Raw genomic sequence first — 18,926 nt, forward strand, 5'->3', positions numbered from 1 at the left:
CTGGGATGCTGCAGCCCCGCGGTTGCACCGACACTGCCAGGACCTTCCCACACCGTCCTCCAGCCCCAATTTGTTGATGGTCCAGCAGGGTTGTGACCTAGTGGTCCAACTGCCGTCACCATGCAGGGTGGTCTCGGTTCTGCCTCCCACCCCCCAGCTGGCATCAGGTGGGGGGAGACACATAGATAACAGCCAAGAGCCCCCCCACCTCCTGCACCTGACCTCAAGAGATGCTGTAACAGCGTGGGATCCCCTTGGTGGTCCCGGGCAGTGAGGGGGTGAGTTTGAATCTTTCTGGACACACCCCAACTCCCCTCCCCGTCACATGTTTGCAGGGGGGTTACACCCTCTTGTCCCACAGGCTCCAGCCGGGGTGTGGGGGGGGAAGGCCGTGCCTCAGTTTCCCCACCCACAACCCCCTGCAACCGGAGAGGAAAGCTCCGCGCAGCCCGCGCCCCCCCCCAAACACCCGCCCTCCCCGGGGAGCGGAGGGGGGGCGGGCGGTGCCGCTGCTGAATTATTCAGTGTTTAGGCGGGGCGGGGGGTGTGGGGTGCGCACCTCTCCGCGCATCACAGCGCACACCGCGCATCGCACCGCGCTTCGGAGCGCAGTTGGGAGGGCGGCACCGCGCACCGCTCCGTGCTCCGCACCGCACAGCGCGCAGCGCACCGCGCATCGCACTGCGCACCTCACATCGCCCCGCGCTCCGCACCGCGGCCCCGCCCGGCCCGCTCCGCTCCACTCCGCGCACCATGGCTCTGGTGCTGCAGCTCCGCACCGTCTCCGGCCTCCGCGGCAGAGCCGATCGCATCGCCAAGGCGGCGTTCCGAGGTAGCGGGGAGGGGGCGGCGGGGGGTCCCGGGACGGGTTGTTCCGCCCCGTGCCTCAGTTTCCCCACAGCGGCCGCGCTTGGGTTGGGCGGGGGGATGCGAGTGTGCCGGCTCTAAGGGCTGCCCACCCCTCCCCGTCTGGGGCATGACCACCCCCCCACAAAGCAGCTCTTCTGGCCCCCCCGCACCCGGACACCGCAGCCCCCACGTTCCCTCCCCCACGGGCAGCCCCTGCGGAGGGAGATTCGTCCAGGGGAAAGTAGGTGAAGTCGCAGGGTGGCAAATTTGCGCCAGCTGTGCCCCAGCTGCGGGGAGCTCAGCTCCTGCTGCAGGCTCAGGGGCTTGGTCACCGAGCGGTGCCACCAGCGAAGTGTCACTGGAGGGGCCAGCCGCAGAACTTGCCGTGTCCCGGGACCCGCTGCGAGCGCCTGGATTGTTTCTGAGGATGCTGCAGCTCTGGGTTTTCTGCTCGGGTCTGCGCCCGCTGCAAAGCTTTCCGAGGGGAGCTGCAAAAGGAGCAGGAGCTCTCAGGGGTTCGCACCCTCAGCAGCGGCCAGAGCTTTTCTGAGCCCCGCGGGGGCTCGGCGCCGGCTGCGTCCCCGATCGCAGTCCCTGTGCAGGCACAGGCGGTGCGGGACGGTTTGGCAGCGCCGGGAGACAGGAACTGCGACCCCTTCTCCGGGCGAACGCGCTGCGGGAGAGCAGGGGAGCGGGGGGGTCACCACCCCCAGCCAGGCCAGCCCGCGCAGTCTCAAACAGCCTTCCCTGTGCTGCCCTAATGACCAGAGTGTCATTAAAAGGGTGTCATTACCTCCTTATTTCCCTGTCCCTCTGTCTCGGCAGCAACGCAGGGGCAGTTAAATAACCTGTGCAGGAGCAGGTCATTTCCCTGGCTGACAGTGAAGCCTGGAGTGGTCCCGTCCCAAAGCCACCCCCAAGCAACGCCCCCTTCCTCTGGCAGTGGGGACAGGGGATCTGCAGAAGGCCCAAAAGCCACCACGGGTTTTCCTGGTGAGGACCCACGTCTCCAGTCTTGAGCGTTCCTGGCCCCGAGCCCGACACACGGTGCTTGTTGGATGGGCAGGATCTGTCCCTGCCTCGAGATCTTTGCACAAGAGCCACTGTGGGACCCCACGGTCCAGCTGATGGGGAGGACACCCACTTTGGGATGCTCTGGGGTCAGCGCTGCGCCCGCTGTGCTCCTGCCTGTCCCCTTCCCAGAGCCCCCGCGGGGCACCAGGGTGTTTCCCATTCCCCCCTTGGTCCTGTTCCCATCGTCCTGCCAGGTGTGAGCGGGGTTGTCGTTGCTGTTGCAGGGAGGACGATACTAAACTTCACAGCTGTGTTTCCATCCCTGGAGCCGAGCTGCGAAGAGCTGAGCTCCTCACAGACGTTTCTTTCCCAAGGAAGAAATTTGGTCTCATGTCTAAGGAGAGGGTTTGGAAATTTGTTTCCTGGTGGTTTGCTGCAGTCGATTTCTGTGCAAGGAGGAGGTTTGATCTCACGCTGTGAATGTTTAGTCTCGCTACTGTTTAGTCTCGCTGCTGTATCGCAGGCAGGGATGTCTCTCCCCTGCTGGTCCAGGGCAGCTGTGGAGCTGGTGATGAGGACACCCAGTGCCACCACCTTCTCCAGGCTCAGTCCTAGAGAGGCCCCACTGACCAGACCCAGCAAGGCTGGGTCCTGAGGTCCTGGCTGGAAAAATCCTGTCACTAAAAGGGTGGTGAAGGTGGATTAGAGGGTGATGTCATGTTGGTTGGGTTGGTGAAGGCAGCAGGTGGGTGGGTTAGAACTGACCCATCCCTCAGGTGCAATGGTGGGTGGAGAGGGGTTTGGTTTTATGTCCCATTCACGCCACTCTGTGTGTGTCCCCAAAGCCACCACAAGCCTGCAGTTTAACGCCGTATGTTAACGTTCAGCTCCAAAGCCTGTCTACATGTTACCCAAATTCCTTGTCCCAAAAGAGGAACAAGCGGAGGCAGCTCCATGTCTGCCCCGCACATGGGGACGTCCAGGGACAGAGCCTTGGACATCGTGTTGGGCCATGGGACACACTGAGCCTGGGGTCCCCACCAACATGAGACATCAATCCAGGGCAGGACCTGGCATGAGGGACCAGGACCTTGTTCTGAATGAGGGGACCAGAATTATCACTCTGTGAGGAGCACAATCTTCATGGAAAGGTGACCCACCGTGGAGTTCAATAGCTGTAGTAGCAGTAAAGTAGGAGCTCTCACATGGTCTCAGTCTTTTCTTGATGTGTGAGGGTCAGGTCATGGTGCTGTTGCACTAAGGGGTGTGTAAGGACACCCTGGAGCTGGGGACAGGGTCTGGTCCCCATCGGGTCCATGCTGGGGGTGGCCGTGAAGCTTTCCAGCACCGGGCACACAGATGGGGCAGAGCTTCTCCGGTGTTCAGTGTCTCTGTGGCTCAGGCAACGCTTTGCTGTCCCCTTGTCCCTTGAGAATTCGGGAATCACGGGCAGCAGAGTTGTGCCATGGCAAGTTCAATGCTGTGGCGAACCTGCGTTATTTGTCCCGCTGGCTGCCTCATCCTATCCGACCCACTCATTAAGTCTCTGGCTGTATTTTTGCTGTTTAATTAAAATGGTGCTGTGCCATCGCAGCCCTGATCCCCATCCAGGCTGGCCAGGGCCTCCTCCAAGCAAGGCTCAACCGAACTGCCCCTGGGGTGGGATGGGATGGGGTGGGATGGAGCCAGACACATTGTCCTGGATCCCCAGTGCCAGACCCAGGGGAACATCCCAGTGCGGGTCATTGGGTTTTGGTGCCAAGGTCTCCAGGGGGCAGAGTTTTTCTCCAGTGACTCTAGAGGGAGCTTTAGATGCCGTTAGCATGGAGGAGGTGACCTCCACTCCCTCCATGCTCCTCACAGCGACTCGGGTTGAGTGTTGTGCTGATACTCCCCAGTTCTCTGGTTCTCCAGGAGTTCGAGCGTTGCAGGGAGGGTGCTCTTCGCTAGTCAAACCATCCAGCCTCTTCCTCCCTCTCCTCTCCCGCTGGCAGCACAGCCTGGGGGTTCAGGCAGAGCTCCCCAAGTGGGTGTTTGCTCATTCAGCCAAAAACATCTATTATTGCACCCAAAGGAATTAAAGAGCGAGCTTGACTGCAGTGTGACAGGCTGCCGCGTGCGCTCCTGCAGGTGGGCAGCGCTCTCAAACGTGGCTTCAGCTCAGGTGGGAGACGAATAAATCACAACGGGGATAAAAGCGTTCCTGAGAAAGGGCTGAGACTGACAGGCGTGGGATGGCTACGGAATAACGCTGCTCCCCTTCTCCCCGGGATCCCGCACTCCTGGCAGCCCCCGTGAGCCGTAGCCACACTATTTGTGCTTTGCAAACAGGAGAAACTGAGGCACGGGGAGGAGCTCTGGCTTTGTGTCCCATGGGACAGCTGGGTTATCCGGCTCCTGGTCTAGAAGCGAAGGGGGAGAGGTGGGTTCCACCCAGCAGGGTGGCCAAAAATCCACTCCCACCCCCGAGCATCAGCGACGTGTTTCCCACCGCGGTGCTGGATTTGACTCACCAAAGTCCCAGGGGATGCTCCTACCCTGATGGGTTGGGAGTGGGGGTTCAGCAACAAGATCCTTTGCCTGTATGAGCCTCCCAGTTGTTCACAGGAGCTTTGGGGCTGGTTTCGAACTTCAGCGACTTGCCAGGCACCCCTTAGTCCCCAGCACCACCCTGTGCCTGCTCCAGCCTGGCTCAATGGGCTCCAAAGCCCCACATTGCAACTCTCCAGCTCTTTGCAGGTGAAACTCAGCTATGGGTGCATTTGGGATTTTCTGCAAGCTCTTGCTCTTCAGGTTGGCTGCAGGGGAAGAGCACAAAAGTGGTGAATTTTGGTCAGGCTGCCCATTCCGGGGGTGCCCCCTCCTGTCCCCCAGCAGGGTCTGAGCTCCCACAGCATCACTTGCCCATAGCAGACTTTCCACCCTTAGCCCAGCTGAACTGTGTTTGGGAAGGAGGTGACTTGTGTCCCAGTGCAATTAGAGAGCTTGTCAGCTAATTGATCACAGATGGAGTTAGAAAGAGCTTGTTGGCGAGGCTCCCTCTCTGGATTAGTGTGTGTAAATGAGGGAGATCATTCACAGATGCCTCCTGGAGCATCTCTAGGCACCGGGGGATAATGGTACCGCTGGAATGAAACATTGCTGTGATGCTCGCTGGGCTGGGAGAGGACGGAGCAGGGGGGCCCACCAGGTTGGCTTGTCTTAAGTCATACTCTTAGAAAGGCAGGAGGGCTCTGCAGAGGGATCTGGATAGACTGGAAAAGTGGGCTGATTCCAATGGGATGAAGTTCAATAAGGCCAAGTGCCGGGTGCTGCACTTCGGTCACAACAACCCCCTGCAGCTCCAGGCTGGGCACAGAGTGGCTGGAGAGCAGCCAGGCAGAAAGGGACCTGGGGGTACTAATTGACAGGAAGCTCAACATGAGCCAACAGTGTGCCAAGGTGGCCAAGAAGGCCAGTGGTGTCCTGTCCTGTATCAAAAATAGCATGGTCAGCAGGACAAGGGCAGTGACCCTTCCCCTGTGCTCTGCATTGGTGAGGCCACACCTGGAGTATTGTGTTCAGTTCTGGGCCCCTCAGTTCAGGAAAGAGATTGAAGTGCTGGAGGGTCCAGAGAAGAGCAACAAGACTGGTGAAGGGACCTGAACACAAGCCCTATGGGGAGAGGCTGAGGGAGCTGGGCTTGTTTAGTCTGGAGAAGAGGAGGCTCAGAGGTGACCTCATCACTCTCTAGAACTACCTGAAGGGAAGTTATAGCCAGGTGGGGATTGGGCTCTTCTCCCAGGCATCAGCAATAGGACAAGGGGCCATGGGCTTCAACTCTGCCAGGGGAAATTTAGACTGGATATTAGGAAGAAATTCTTTACAGAGAGAGTGGTCAGGCATTGGAATGGCTGCCCAGGGCGGTGCTGGACTCGCCGTCCCTGGAGGTTTTTAAAGTGAGGTTGGACACGGCACTTAGTGCCATGATCTAGTAAACAGACTGGAGTTGGACCAAGGGTTGGACTTGATGATCTCTGAGGTCTTTTCCAACCCAGTTGATTCTGTGATTCTGTGAAATATTTTGGGTGGCAGATTGTCCTCCTTGGAGTGTCTTCTCCAGATATTGCTTCCTACATATGTTTGGTTAGAGCTGATTCACCCCCTGACCTGTGCACATCTCCTTGTTAGTTTGGTCCCATATCTACGTGAGGATGCTCTGCCGTGTCCCTTGAGCCACAGCCAGGCTGAGATGCTGGTTGTGCCTCTGGCACATGGGGTCTGTCCCGTCACCTCAGGGGCTGGGGGTCCTGGAATCATCGAATCATGGAATGGTTTGGGTGGGAACGGACCATTAAATCTGCCCCAGTCCCCCCTGCCATGAGCAGGGACATCTGCACCAGCTCAGGCTGCTCAGAGCCCGTCCAGCCTGGCCTGGGATGTCTCCAGGGATGGTTCAGCCACCACCTCTCTGGCCAACCTGGGCCAGCTCCCATCCACCCTATTTAAAGCAAGGAGGGAACCAGCAGTTGCACTGGGAGGCAGCCAGTGAGGTTTGGGGGTCACCTGGTGTGAGATAAGTACAGTTACTTACACATATCCCCAAGAAATTTGTGTCCCCATTGGTGAAGTGATTCATGGCAGGGAACCAGAAGGGTGGCTGGGGACACAGGGCTCACCTTCTGCGCTTCCTTTACCCAGGTCGGATGCTGCAGACAGCAGAAAGTCCGGCAAAATGATTTTCTGGCTCTCCTGGTGTAATAGTTAAATTAGAAAGGGATGTGGCATTCACTTGCAAGAGCTGTGTCATTGAGATATCTCAGTGTTTGGTAAAATGGAGTAAAAGCTGACCCCGCAGCAGTAAGGGGTGCCCCTGGCATCCCCGTTCCCCACCACAGCTTGCCTGTGCGGTGCTGGGAGCGTCACACACGGAGATGTTTTTAATTACCCAGGAGACAGTTTTCCTTTCTGGAAGGGCAAGTCTCACTGTGATTCAGTGATTAAATATTAGCATTTTTATAAGGTTTCTTCCTTCAGCGTTATGAAGTGGATATTAACTAGAAATATTGATTCGGCGGGCGTGGGTGGGGAAGGTTACCCTGCCGAGAGCAGCCTGGGGCTCCTCGGAAAACCTGATTGTTTCAATAACTAGTGCACGTGCTTGGCTGCTCTCCCTGGGCTTCCCCTGCACGGCAGCTCCTCCTGTTACCCCATCCTGCTCCCCGCTGAGCACCCTGGGCTCCTCATCCTCCTCCAGCTGGGAACAACTTCTGCCCCAAAGGGCTGTGGGGCATTGGAACAGGCTGCCCAGGGCAGTGCTGGAGTCACCAGCCCTGGAGGGCTGGACAGACGGACATGAGGTTCTCAGGACATGGGGCAGGGACAGGGCTGGGGAACGGTTGGACTCGATGAGCTTGAGGGGCTTTTCCAGCCAAAATGACTCTGTGATCCTCTGCTTTCTGGGGTGGTTTTCTTGGGGTAGCTGGTCCTAAATCTCATCCCTGGGGTTCAGACACGCTCCTGGGGTGTGGAGACCTGCAATCCAATAATCTGAAACTGGACGATCCTCTCTACAGCCAATGTAAAGGAAACAGCTGTGATTCCCATCCCCTTGCTCTGTTTCACCTGCTTTGCAAGAGAATCACAGAATTGTTTTGGTTGGAAAAGACCTTTAAGACCATTGAGTCCAACTGTTCCGCAGCCCCGGCACTGCCCCATGTCCTGAGAACCTCATGTCCGTCTGTCCAGCCCTCCAGGGCTGGTGACTCCAGCACTGCCCTGGGCAGCCTGTTCCAATGCCCCACAGCCCTTTGGGGAAGAAATTGTTCGTAAATCCAACCTCAACCTCCCCTGGGCAACTTGAGGCCGTTTCCTCTGCTCCTGGCGCTTGTTCCTGGGGAGCAGAGCCCGACCCCCCTGGCTCCAAGCTCCTTTCAGGCAGGTCAGAGATCAGAAGGTCTCCCCTCAGCTCCTGTTCTCCAGCTGAACCCCCAGGTCCCTCAGCCACTCCATCACACTTGTGCTCCAGCCCCTCACCAGCTCCATTGTCCATCGTTGGACGTGAAATGATGGAACACTATTTAAATGCTCCAATTAAATGCATTTGGAAAAACCCTCTTAATTAGCTCTTCAGGCAGGTTAATGTGGAGTTTAGCAGAGCTGAAACTGGGTTCACCCTCTCGCCTGGGCTGTGTTCCCCCGGCACCCCCTTTGCACACCCAGCCACCCCTTGCAGAGCCCAACCCCAGGTGTCGCAGCCAGCGGGGCTGTGCAGCCGCCCTGTGTCCCCCTCCCCAGCTGCCCCTTGCTCCAACCAACCCGTTTCTCCTCTCCCCTCTCCAGGTCTCTCCTTCTACACTCGAGTGCTTGAGAACTGCGAGGACGAAGCCAGGTTTGACGAGGTAAGAGACGACGTGTTTTCCTCCTGGTCTGTCCCCCACATCGCGTTTGTTTTGCTGCGACTCCCTGTCGGCATGAATATCCCCCTTCCCCAATTTAAGTGTGTCGGCATCTTCAGTGTCTGCTCCAGGGTTTCTCCCGGCAGGTACCAAATGTGTCTCTTGGCCACGGTCTGGCTGGGGCTGAGGACACGGAGTGTGCTGTGCCACGGGAGCAGCCCAACAGCATTTCCCCGTGGGGTAATTAATTACAAAAAAATTAAAAATCCATGTTGTTTGCACTGAAATTTCAGGAGAAATTGCTCATCTCCCCTGGGGAAACCCCACTGGGCTCTTGGCTTTCCTTTTCCTCACGCCAGGGGGAAAAGCTCTGTGTTTCACATCCCTGGTGCTTCAGGTGATGCTGCTCCATCCTTCTGCATCCCTTGGCTCCTGGCGGGTACCAAGGCGATTGATCTGCTTTGGGTGCCGATCGGATGGTGTATCGGCCTTTAGCGCTCAGCTTTGGGTTGGAAAGGGAGAGAGAAGGAAACAAAACCCAGGCTCTGTGTGGTTTTAAAATACAGCCTTTTCTTAAGCAGTTACCAAGAAAATATGCTGAGATGATTGAAATAAGGTCACCCACACAAGCAGGGAACAGAGGTGCTGCTAAGAAGTCACATTAGAAATGGAAATACGCGTTCAGAAGGGAACGGATGTTTCCTCTGGTTGCTTTCTGTTCCTCCTAAAAGATAAACCATTCCCATGGGCTGGAGAATAAAAGAAGCTAGGAGGAATATTAAGATCTTTGAATTGTTTATTGCTTTCTAAAGCTTTTTCTACCTTTAGAAAATAAGGTTGTGGGATGGGATGTGTTTGTGGGGTGATAAATCGCGTGGTGTTCCTGCTCACCTGGCTCCTCTGTGTCCCTTACGTGGCTTTGTTCTTGCTCCAAGTTTTAGAGGAAAAACTTAGTCTCAGGCTCCCCTAAATAAGTGTAAGGGGCAGGGGACCCCCTGGCGTGGGCAGGGAGGGATCTGCCACCGGTACCCCAGGGCTGCCTGGGTCAGTGAGGACACCGAGCCGGTTGTTCGAGATGTGGCTCCAAGCAGGAGGCAGCAGGGGAAGCTGCTGCTGTTAGTGGGATGCAGGTCTCTATAGATCTGCCCACAGCAATTTGTTAGTCTGATCTCTGATTTGAATGACAACGGCGGAGGTGTGCGCTGCTGGAGCTGCCTGCGTCTCAAACCTCTGTGATATCAAGGGTGAGATCCTTTCCTGCCGGGGCTGGGGGCTGGGGGCTCCGCTCGCTGCCTCAGCCTTGGTGGGTATCAGGTGCCAGTTGCTCTGGGTGCTTGGTGCTGCACGGAGATCTTGGAGCATCCCAGGTGAGCTCTGGGCATACCAACCAAGCTCTGAGCATCCCAGCTGAGCTCTGAGCATCTTAACCAAGCTTTGGGCATCCCATGTGATCTCTGGGCATCCCAGCTGAGCTCTGGGCATCCCAGCTGAGCTCTGGGCATCCCAACTGAGCTTTGGGCATCCCAACCAAGCTCTGGGCATCCCAGCTGAACTCTGGGCATCCCAACCGAGCTCTGGGCATCCCAGCTGAACTCTGGGCATCCCAACCAAGCTCTGAGCATCCCAGCTGACCTCTCAGTGTCCCAACTGAACTCTGAGCATCCCAGGTGAGCTCTGGGCATCCCATGTGAGCTCTGGGCATCCCAACCAAGCTCTGAGCATCCCAGGTGAGCTCTGGGCGTCCCAGGTGAGCTCTGGGCATCCCAACTGAGCTCTGAGCATCCCAGCTGACCTCTCAGTGTCCCAACTGAACTCTAGGCATCCCAGGTGAGCTCTGGGCATCCCAACAGAGCTCTGAGCGCTCCAGCCGAGCTCTGAGCATCCCAGCTGACCTCTCAGTGTCCCAACTGAGCTCTGGGCATCCCAGGTGAGCTCTGAGCATCCCAACAGAGCTCTGAGCATCTCAACCAAGCTCTGAGCATCCCAGCTGACCTCTCAGTGTCCCAACTGAACTCTGAGCATCCCAGGTGAGCTCTGGGCATCCCAACAGAGCTCCGAGCATAGCAACTGAGCTCTAAGCATCCCAATGGAGCTCTGAGCATCCCAGCCGAGCTCTGAGCCCCCTGCAGTCGCAGGCAGCGTGCAGGAGAGGAGGAGCACTAGTGCATGTCAGGACAAGGACTATAGAGCTTCAAAGGCAGCAGGTAGAGGAGAGCCTTGAGCCACAGGTGTATACTGGTGAGCATCATAGCTCCTTCTAGTGCCTCTTACTGCATCTGTGGGGCTGAGCCGCTGGCCATCCTCGTCTCTCTGTTTAGACCACGTTTATTACAGTACCTGCTGTGAAAACCTCATATAAACCTGGTTTAAAATCAGCCTGGTAGGATCTACACAGCGAATTGCAGCAGAGTGAGGCAAGGTGATTTGGAGGAACCTGGCATGCCTGGACCAAGCTGTGGGCTCTGCTCATCTCCTCGTGCTGGGCGATGGGTGCTGCTGGGTGATGGGCCCTGCTCCCCCGCACCGCAAATACTCTGATTTTTCTCATCAACCACTTGGTTCCAGCCAGAGGAAACCCCAGTGCGAATCGGAGGTTCCTTTGGCACGGAGCCCTGGCAGAGATGACATGAGAGTGTGCAATGCCGGCTGCTCCGGGGCTTGAGACCTGCCCAAAACGAGTAACCCCAGTGGGCTGTAAGTTAAGCACATTCCTAAGTCTTTCCTGTGCCGGTAGGAAAGTGTTTGTACTGTGAGCGATGCCTCATCAGCCAGGTTTATATCTTCTGGGTCATGCAAGGTCTTCAGAGCATCTAAGAGCTGAGCCCAGGTGTGCGCAGCCGCTGCACGAGGCGTTTGGTTACCTGGACGTGACAGACACGGCTCCTGCTGTGGCATCCGTGACGTGATACTGTCCCAACTGGTCCAAAACATGGTAGTCTGATGTGTTCTGGGGGTAATGAACAATGCAGAAAACATGTAGGCAAAGCGAGAATTTTGGGTTCAGCTTTCCAGCTCTGCTGTGGACTCGCTGGGCAGGGGACGAGCCACAGCAAGAGGTGGCAAAGGTGCTGTCCTGTTTGCTCTTCCCTTATCCAATCTCGTTGTCTCACGTTGCTGAAGGGCTCCCTGATGCAATGGTCACAGACAGGACACCTGTGCTGAGCTAGAGAACGTGGCTGGTGCTGCCTGGACTCACCAGCTGATGAGTCTGTCCAGGAAAGCAGACGTTTCCCTTTGAGCGCACGCACGAACCATGAGCCAGCACTGGGCCCTTGTGGCCAGGAAGCCAATGGTACCTGGGGTGGATTACAAGGCGGGTGGTTAGTAGATCCAGAGAGGTTCTCCTGCCCCTCTACTCCGCCCTGGTGAGACCACACCTGGAATATTGTGTCCAGCTGTGGCCCCTCAGTTCCAGCAGGACAGGGAACTGCTGCAGAGAGTCCAGCGCAGCCACCAAGATGCTGCAGGGAGTGGAGCATCTCCCGTGTGAGGAAAGGCTGAGGGAGCTGGGGCTCTTTAGTTTGGAGAAGAGGAGACTGAGGGGTGACCTTATTAATGTTTATAAATATATAAAGGGTGAGTGCCACGAGGATGGAGCCAGGCTCTTCTCGGTGGCAAACAATGATAGGACAAGGGGTAATGGGATCAAGCTGGAACACAAGAGGTTCCACTTAAATTTGAGAAGAAACTTCTTCTCAGTGAGGGTGTCAGAGCCTGGCCCAGGCTGCCCAGGGGGGTTGTGGAGTCTCCTTCTCTGCAGACATTCAAAACCCACCTGGACATGTTCCTGTGTGACCTCACCTGGGCGTTCCTGCTCCAGCAGGGGGATTGCACTGGATGATTTTTTTTGAGGTTCCTTCCAATCCCAAACATACTGTGATACTGTGATACAAGGCAAGTCATCCTGCCATTGATGACGAGCCCTGCCGATGCGTTTTATTGAATAAAATTGTCCTAATGCATCGTCGAACTCTTCCCCAGCTGTTCCGCCGCACGGGGCTGTCCCGGGGGAGCTCCGAGGGGTGCGTGTGCTCTGTAATGCTTGTCAGGCACAACATTCAAGTGTCTTCCAGATGAAGGTCTCCCTGGGGACACTGCGTTTGGGATGGTTGGAGAGGAGCAGGAGGCTCTGTCTGCCCTCCAGTGAGTCCATCTGAGGCAGCTTTATTCCCTCTCCAGCTTCCTTGCTCTCCTTGCATTTTGTGATGAATTTATCACCAGCTGGGAGAGGTGGGGGTTTATTTCATGTTACTGTCTGGTTACCTGGGCACCCTCCTGCTGCTCAGCTGGCTGCTTGCACCAATCATTTACAGAGCAGAAGCTTCAGAAATGACCCCATTTCACTCTACTTTCCCCTCAAAATGGGGTAAAATAGTGGTCTCATCCCCCATGTGGGGCAGGTTTTTGAGGCTGATCTCTCATCTCTATGAGAGGAGATGAAACGGGCTGAGGGTGCTGAGGGTGCTGAGGATGCTGAGGATGCTCCCTGCCTCATCTCAGAGCTGGGGACAAGCAGAACATTCATGTTAGCTTCACAGAAAGCCAAACGGTGGGGTTTTCTGACAGCGCTAAGGAGGACATCAGCCTTCCCCACCACAGCTTAACATGCACGCAGACCCGAATTTGAGCTGCCCCAGTGATTTCCATTTGTTTGGTTGCACTCTATTTCATTTGCAATTATTTTTATTCATTGCTTAATGAATTATGCAAAAGCTCTGCTTCTCCTGAGCCTGGGGAAGAGCTGCTGGCTATTCCGGAGGGGCGGTGCAGCTCTGCGGCTGGGTTTTATTTAGCCAGCAAGGGCTGGATGGTGTCCTGCCTGCACCCCGAAGGGTTTCTTCTTGGGGGGCCTTGTCCTGCGGCTCTCCTGTGATGGTGCTGGGCACAAAGAGCTGTGGGTGGCTCCTGTGTGATCTTCCTTGCCCGCATTTAGTCCCTCCCAAAGGGACCAGGACAGGCTGAAATGCTGCTGTCAAGAGAGCGGAGACCCAGAGCTGCAGCCTTGACCCAAACATCTGGAAATGCCCCTGATCCCTCAGGCTTGGAGATGAGAGGCAGGATGAGCATCCAGCCAAGGCTGCCAGGCGCTGCGGGAAAAGCGGTAATGTGGCTTAAAACGGGGTGACATGGCTTAAAAAGGGGTGACACGGACATTGGCCCAGGTTGGGCAGAGAGGTGGTGGCTGAACCATCCCTGGAGACATCCCAGGCCAGGCTGGACGGGGCTCTGAGCAGCCTGAGCTGGTGCAGATGTCCCTGCTCATGGCAGGGGTTGAACCAGACAAGTTTTAATCATCCCTTCCATCCCAAACTATTCTATGATTCTATGAAAGAGGGATGACATGGCTTAAAAAGGGGTGACATAGCTTGCAAAGCTGCCCTTTCCCAGGTCCCACAAAGCAGTCTCACTGGGATCATCTGCCTTTCACATTCTGCTGAGCCTTTTCTCTGCCTCTATATTTTCTTTTTTCCCCTCTATTAGTAAAAACAGATCCAATTGACCCAGCAGCTATCACTTGCTTAGCTCTGCACGGGGCTTTTAAATGGTTTTTAAGAATAAAAGCAGTAAGGAGAATAAACAGACAATCAGCCAGAGGATGAGGAGGGTGATGGGAGCAGAGAAGTTGTCCCCCAGGGCTGGTTTTCTCCTGGTGTGTCCCGGGGCAGGAGGGGGTGGCAGGGGCTCCTCCAGCCCTCCCACTGGAACACAAACCCCCTTCACACCAGTGGATGGTAGCTCAGGATTTTGTTCTTATGTTCCTGTTGTTTCCTTCAGCCTTCAATGTCATCTGGTTGCCTGTTTTCACCTCTTTGTTTGGTGTTTCATGCTTGTTTTTTCTCTCACAACCATGTTGCCCATACCTTTCTCTACAAAAATGAGAACCACGATTTCATAGAGTTACAGAATCACAGATGGTTTGGGTTGAAGGGACCGTTAAATCTCCCCCAGTCCCCCCCTGCCATGAGCAGGGACATCTGCACCAGCTCAGGCTGCTCAGAGCCCGTCCAGCCTGGCCTGGGATGTCTCAGGGATGGTTCAGCCACCACCTCTCTGGCCAACCTGGGCCAGGCTCTCACCACCCTCAGCACAAACAATTTCTGCATCATGTCCGGCCAGAATCTCCCTCCTTTAGTTTAACACCATCACGCCTTGATCTGTCGCTATGGATCCTATTGAAAAGTCTGTCCCCAAGTTTCTAAGCAGTTCGTAGAGAAGGAACAAATATATAAAGGGTGAGTGTCAGGAGGATGAAGCCAGACTCTTCTCGGTGACAACCAACAGTAGGACAAGGAGTAATGGGTTCAACTTGGAACACAAGAGGTTCCACGGAAATTTGAGAAGCAACTTGTTGGGGTGAGGGTGGCAGAGCCTGGCCCAGGCTGCCCAGGGGGTTGTGGAGTCTCCTTCTGTGCAGACATTCCAACCCGCCTGGACACCTTCCTGTGTAACCTCATCTGGGTGTTCCTGCTCCATGGGGGGATTGCACTGGATGAGCTTTCCAGGGCCCTTCAACCCCTGGCACTCCGGGATTCTGTGAATAAGATGGGCTTGTGGCTCATACTGTCACTTTAATAGTGATGTAGGACTGGGATTGTGCACAGCTGGAGGATTTCCCGATGGATGTAAGATCATGAATCCCATGGGATCAGCTGTGGAGAGCCGGGAGGGTGGGAAAACGTGAGGGTCCTTGTCCACCACAGTGCTGCATGAGTGACCATCTGACTTGGAAGGAGATGGAAAACCTCACAGGTGGCACACTGGGGATAAACCACTGTCCCCACGCAGCATCCCTTGAATGCATCCCTGGGTAGATGTGTAGTCAGGGTTTACCATTATTTGCCTTGTTTCTCAGCTGGCACCCGCTGTGACATTGCAGGGATGGTTTGCAAAGTGCTTGGATGTTGATCTCTCTGTAAAAATGGGCTGAAAGGTTGAGTGGAGCTGCTGCCAGGGGAGGAGGGACAGATGGATCACAGAATCGTGCTCTCAGATGTCCTCTCAGAGACCTTCCAGCCTCACTCCCTCGGCTTCTTCCACACCCTGGGCCATCGGACCGCGTCATGGCATCGGGTCAATGCAAAGTCTGTGGCTTTCGCCCTGCAATCCAACTCGGGTGCTCGTGCTGAAGCTGAGTGGCCATCACAAGCTTTTCTGTGGACACAAGCCACATTTTAGCAGCCACCTCCAGCTGCAGGAGCCCTCTGCCATGGTCACGGTCATGGAGGAAGATGGTGAAGTGCAGCCCCAAGGTGGGATTCTCCAAGGCGAGCCTGCAAGGATGAAGGGGTCACCTCTGTGTGTGTCACATCTGGGAGCACTTTAGGGCCGGGGGTGCACCCCTGCCCCTGATGCTGCTGGTTATAGTGCTTGGGTGGAAAGCAGTGTGGGAGTCCCTGCAGGCACTGAATTACTCCGTGGCACATTTGTGTTGGCTTCCCAGCTCCACACTGGAGCACAAGTGTGATGGAGCGGCTGAGGGACCTGGGGGTTCAGCTGGAGAACAGGAGCTGAGGGGAGACCTTCTGATCTCTGACCTACCTGAAAGGAGCTTGGAGCCAGGGGGGTCGGGCTCTGCTCCCCAGGAACAAGCGCCAGGAGCAGAGGAAACGGCCTCAAGTTGCCTAGGGGAGGTTGAGGTTGGATGTGGGAACAGTTTCTTCCCCAAAGGGCTGTGGGGCATTGGAACAGGCTGCCCAGGGCAGTGCTGGAGTCACCAGCCCTGGAGGGCTGGACAGACGGACATGAGGTTCTCAGGACATGGGGCAGGGACAGAGTTTAACAGTTGGATTCCATGTTCTCAAAGGTCTTTTCCAACCAAATCTCTTGATTCCATGATTCCGTACCACACGGTATTGCCCTTCAGCCCAGCACTCTGCATTGGTAACAACCAGTAGTCCCTCAGGGCCAGTTATAAATTAACCAAGCAAACTTGAGCTGCAAACCCCTTTTTCCATGCAGCACCGGTCCCTGCGAGGTTGCCAAGGGAAGGAGAACCTGCCCGCACAGAATTGCCAACGCAAAGCAGCTCCCGGGTACCTGTGGCTTTGGTGCCGGGCGGGAACCTGCAGAGAGAAGATGCCCTGGCGGAGATTCCATCGGGGTCTCTCACCACCTTTCGGGAGGTTCACAGCTCAGGCTGGGACGTTGCTTTGCCCTCTGTGTTGCAAAGGGCAGTTCCCTCGGTGCATCTCCACCGGCAGCAAGGAACAACCTCTAAAAAAGCAAATAAAACAATTCAGAGAGCGCCTGAGCTTGGTGGGAGAACCCAAGGCAGAGGGCAGGGAGCTGAAGGCCATAAATGCAAAGCAGAAATAGAGTGCAAATGTTTATCGCTCAGGGCAGTCAGCCGTGGAAGGCACTTCTCTGAGAGTGTTGTTAAATGTTGTTGCTTGAATTCTGGAAGGTCTTTTTTTCCTTTTGCCCTGTTAAAAATATATTCTGACTGAGCTGCAACACACATCTGTGTTTAATTTAGGAGCCTTTGAGCGAAATGCAAAAATCCATGGACTGGGTTGTTTAAGAAGTCAGGCTGAGCAACTGTGATAAACCTTCCTGGGCTTAAAAAATAAGACTACTGATAAAAAAATCTGTATTCGGAGAGAAATGGTATCACAGAATCCCAGAGTGTCAGGGGTTGAAGGGCCCTGGAAAGCCCATCCAGTGCAATCCCCCCATGGAGCAGGAACACCCAGATGAGGTTACACAGGAAGGTGTCCAGGCGGGTTGGAATGTCTGCACAGAAGGAGACTCCACAACCCCCTGGGCAGCCTGGGCCAGGCTCTGACACCCTCACCCCAACAAGTTGCTTCTCCTCTTTCACTGGAACCTCCTGTGTTCCAGTTTGCACCCATTGCCCCTTGTCCTGTCCCTGGTTGTCACCAGCAGAGCCTGGCTCCATCCTCCTGACACTGCCCCTTTCCATATTGATCCCCAGCAATGAGTCCCCCCTCAGTGTCCTCTTGTCCAGCTCCAGAGCCCCAGCTCCCTCAGCCTTTCCTCACACGGGAGATGCTCCACTCCCTGCAGCATCTTGGTGGCTGCGCTGGACTCTCTGCAGCAGTTCCCTGTCCTGCTGGAACTGAGGGGCCACAGCTGGACACAAGATTCCAGGTGTGGTCTCCCCAGGGCAGAGCAGAGGGGCAGGAGAACCTCTCTGACCTACTGAGCACCCCCCTTATCACCTGGTATCACCTGGTTCCTTTGAGCTGTTTATTTTTTGCTGAGGCTGAGGTGGCTGCAACTCAGAGAGAGAAACACAGAAACACGTGTTTTCCTTTTGCAGCTGGGCTGGCCTGCCACAGTCAGACCTGCACATGCAGGGTGCTCAGGGTGCTCTGGGTGCTCTGGATCCACCACCTGCCTCTCCAAAATACTCAGAATCATGTGGCACTCAGAGGAGCAATGCCCAGGGATTCACTAGTGCATGGGACAGCATGTTTGTAAAATGAAAAGAGGGAAAAATAAGTTAGTAAAACTCACAGCTGGGTGCCACAAGGGCAGAGTGTGACCCCCTCCAAACATGAGCCATGGCTTATTTTGGATCCGGGACGTGCCGGAGTTTCTGCAGTGCTGGAGAGCCCAGCCGAGGGGTGTTGGGTAGGCAGGACACCTGCAAGTGGAGGAATCCCAGCCCTGATTCTTAAGCGCCAAACTGAGATCATCTGCTCTGGATTCTGTCCTGAACAGCTCAGCTAAATCAGGGCACCTGCAGCAGAATTCAGATCTGAGCCCCTTTCTGAAGCTGATAAGAAAGATGGGGACAGACTTTTGAGCAGGGTCTGTTGTGACAGGACAAGGGGTGATGGTTTTAAACTAAAGGAGGGAGGTTCAGGGTGGACATGATGCAGAAATTGTTTGTGCTGAGGGTGGTGAGAGCCTGGCCCAGGTTGGCCAGAGAGGTGGTGGCTGAACCATCCCTGAGACATCCCAGGCCAGGCTGGACGGGGTCTGAGCAGCCTGAGCTGTGCAGATGTCCCTGTCATGGCAGGGGAACTGGGGGGCTGGGAAGGTCCCTTCATCCCAAACCATCCTATGATGCTATAAGCCCAGCCCTGAGAAACCAGGACTACACCACAAAGGTGAAAATGTCTCCCTGTGTTTCATTCCCCAGAATTTTAGGCAAAACTCCAAGTGCTTTAAGCAAATCGCATTAGTGGCTCTCGCCAGGAGGGTCCCTGTGGCACTGGGGGTGTATGAACAGGTGTGTGGGGATGCTGGGGGATGAGGGTGGGCACAGAGCACAGCAGATGGGGCCGTGCTCCTCCACCCTTCATCCCGTCTCGGCCCCCGGGGTTTGCTGCGGCTGCAGCGGATGGGCTGCGGTGTCAACATCCCCAGGCGAGCTTCTCGGTGCAGAAATCTGTCAGCAAGGCTGTTCAGGGGGTCCTGGGAGCCTTTCTAGGCCAGCACACTTTCCAAATGACTTTATAGAATATTTGCTCCAGCAGGGGGATTGGACTGGATGATCTTTTGAGGTCCCTTCCAATCCCAAACATACTGTGATACTGTGATAGAATCATTTTAGTTGGCAGAGACCCTTAAGATCATCAAGTCCAACCATAACCTAAATCCAACACTAAACCGTGTCCCTAAGATCCTCATCTATACATCTTTTAAACACCTCCAGGTGTTTGTCTGTTATGTTGCTTCCTGACAAAGCTTTAACCAAGGTGGGGGCGCTACACA

The 18,926-nt window shown here is 55.6% G+C and overlaps 1 protein-coding gene across 2 annotated transcripts in view; it reads left to right on the forward strand.

Moving 5' to 3' along the window:
- Positions 1-753: 753 nt before the first annotated feature.
- OTOF (otoferlin) overlaps positions 754-18,926 on the forward strand; it is a gene marked incomplete at both ends in the record, with an annotated part of 118,910 nt that continues 100,737 nt past the window's right edge. For both annotated transcript variants that reach the window (XM_080342690.1, XM_080342691.1), the window contains 2 exons: positions 754-832; positions 8,185-8,243. In XM_080342690.1, coding sequence (XP_080198816.1) covers positions 754-832; positions 8,185-8,243 — 138 coding nt within the window. The remainder of the gene's footprint in view (positions 833-8,184; positions 8,244-18,926) is intronic.

The sequence above is a fragment of the Nesoenas mayeri genome, assembly GCF_963082525.1.
Source record: "Nesoenas mayeri genome assembly, chromosome: 3".
Taxonomy (NCBI): Eukaryota; Metazoa; Chordata; class Aves; order Columbiformes; family Columbidae; genus Nesoenas; species Nesoenas mayeri.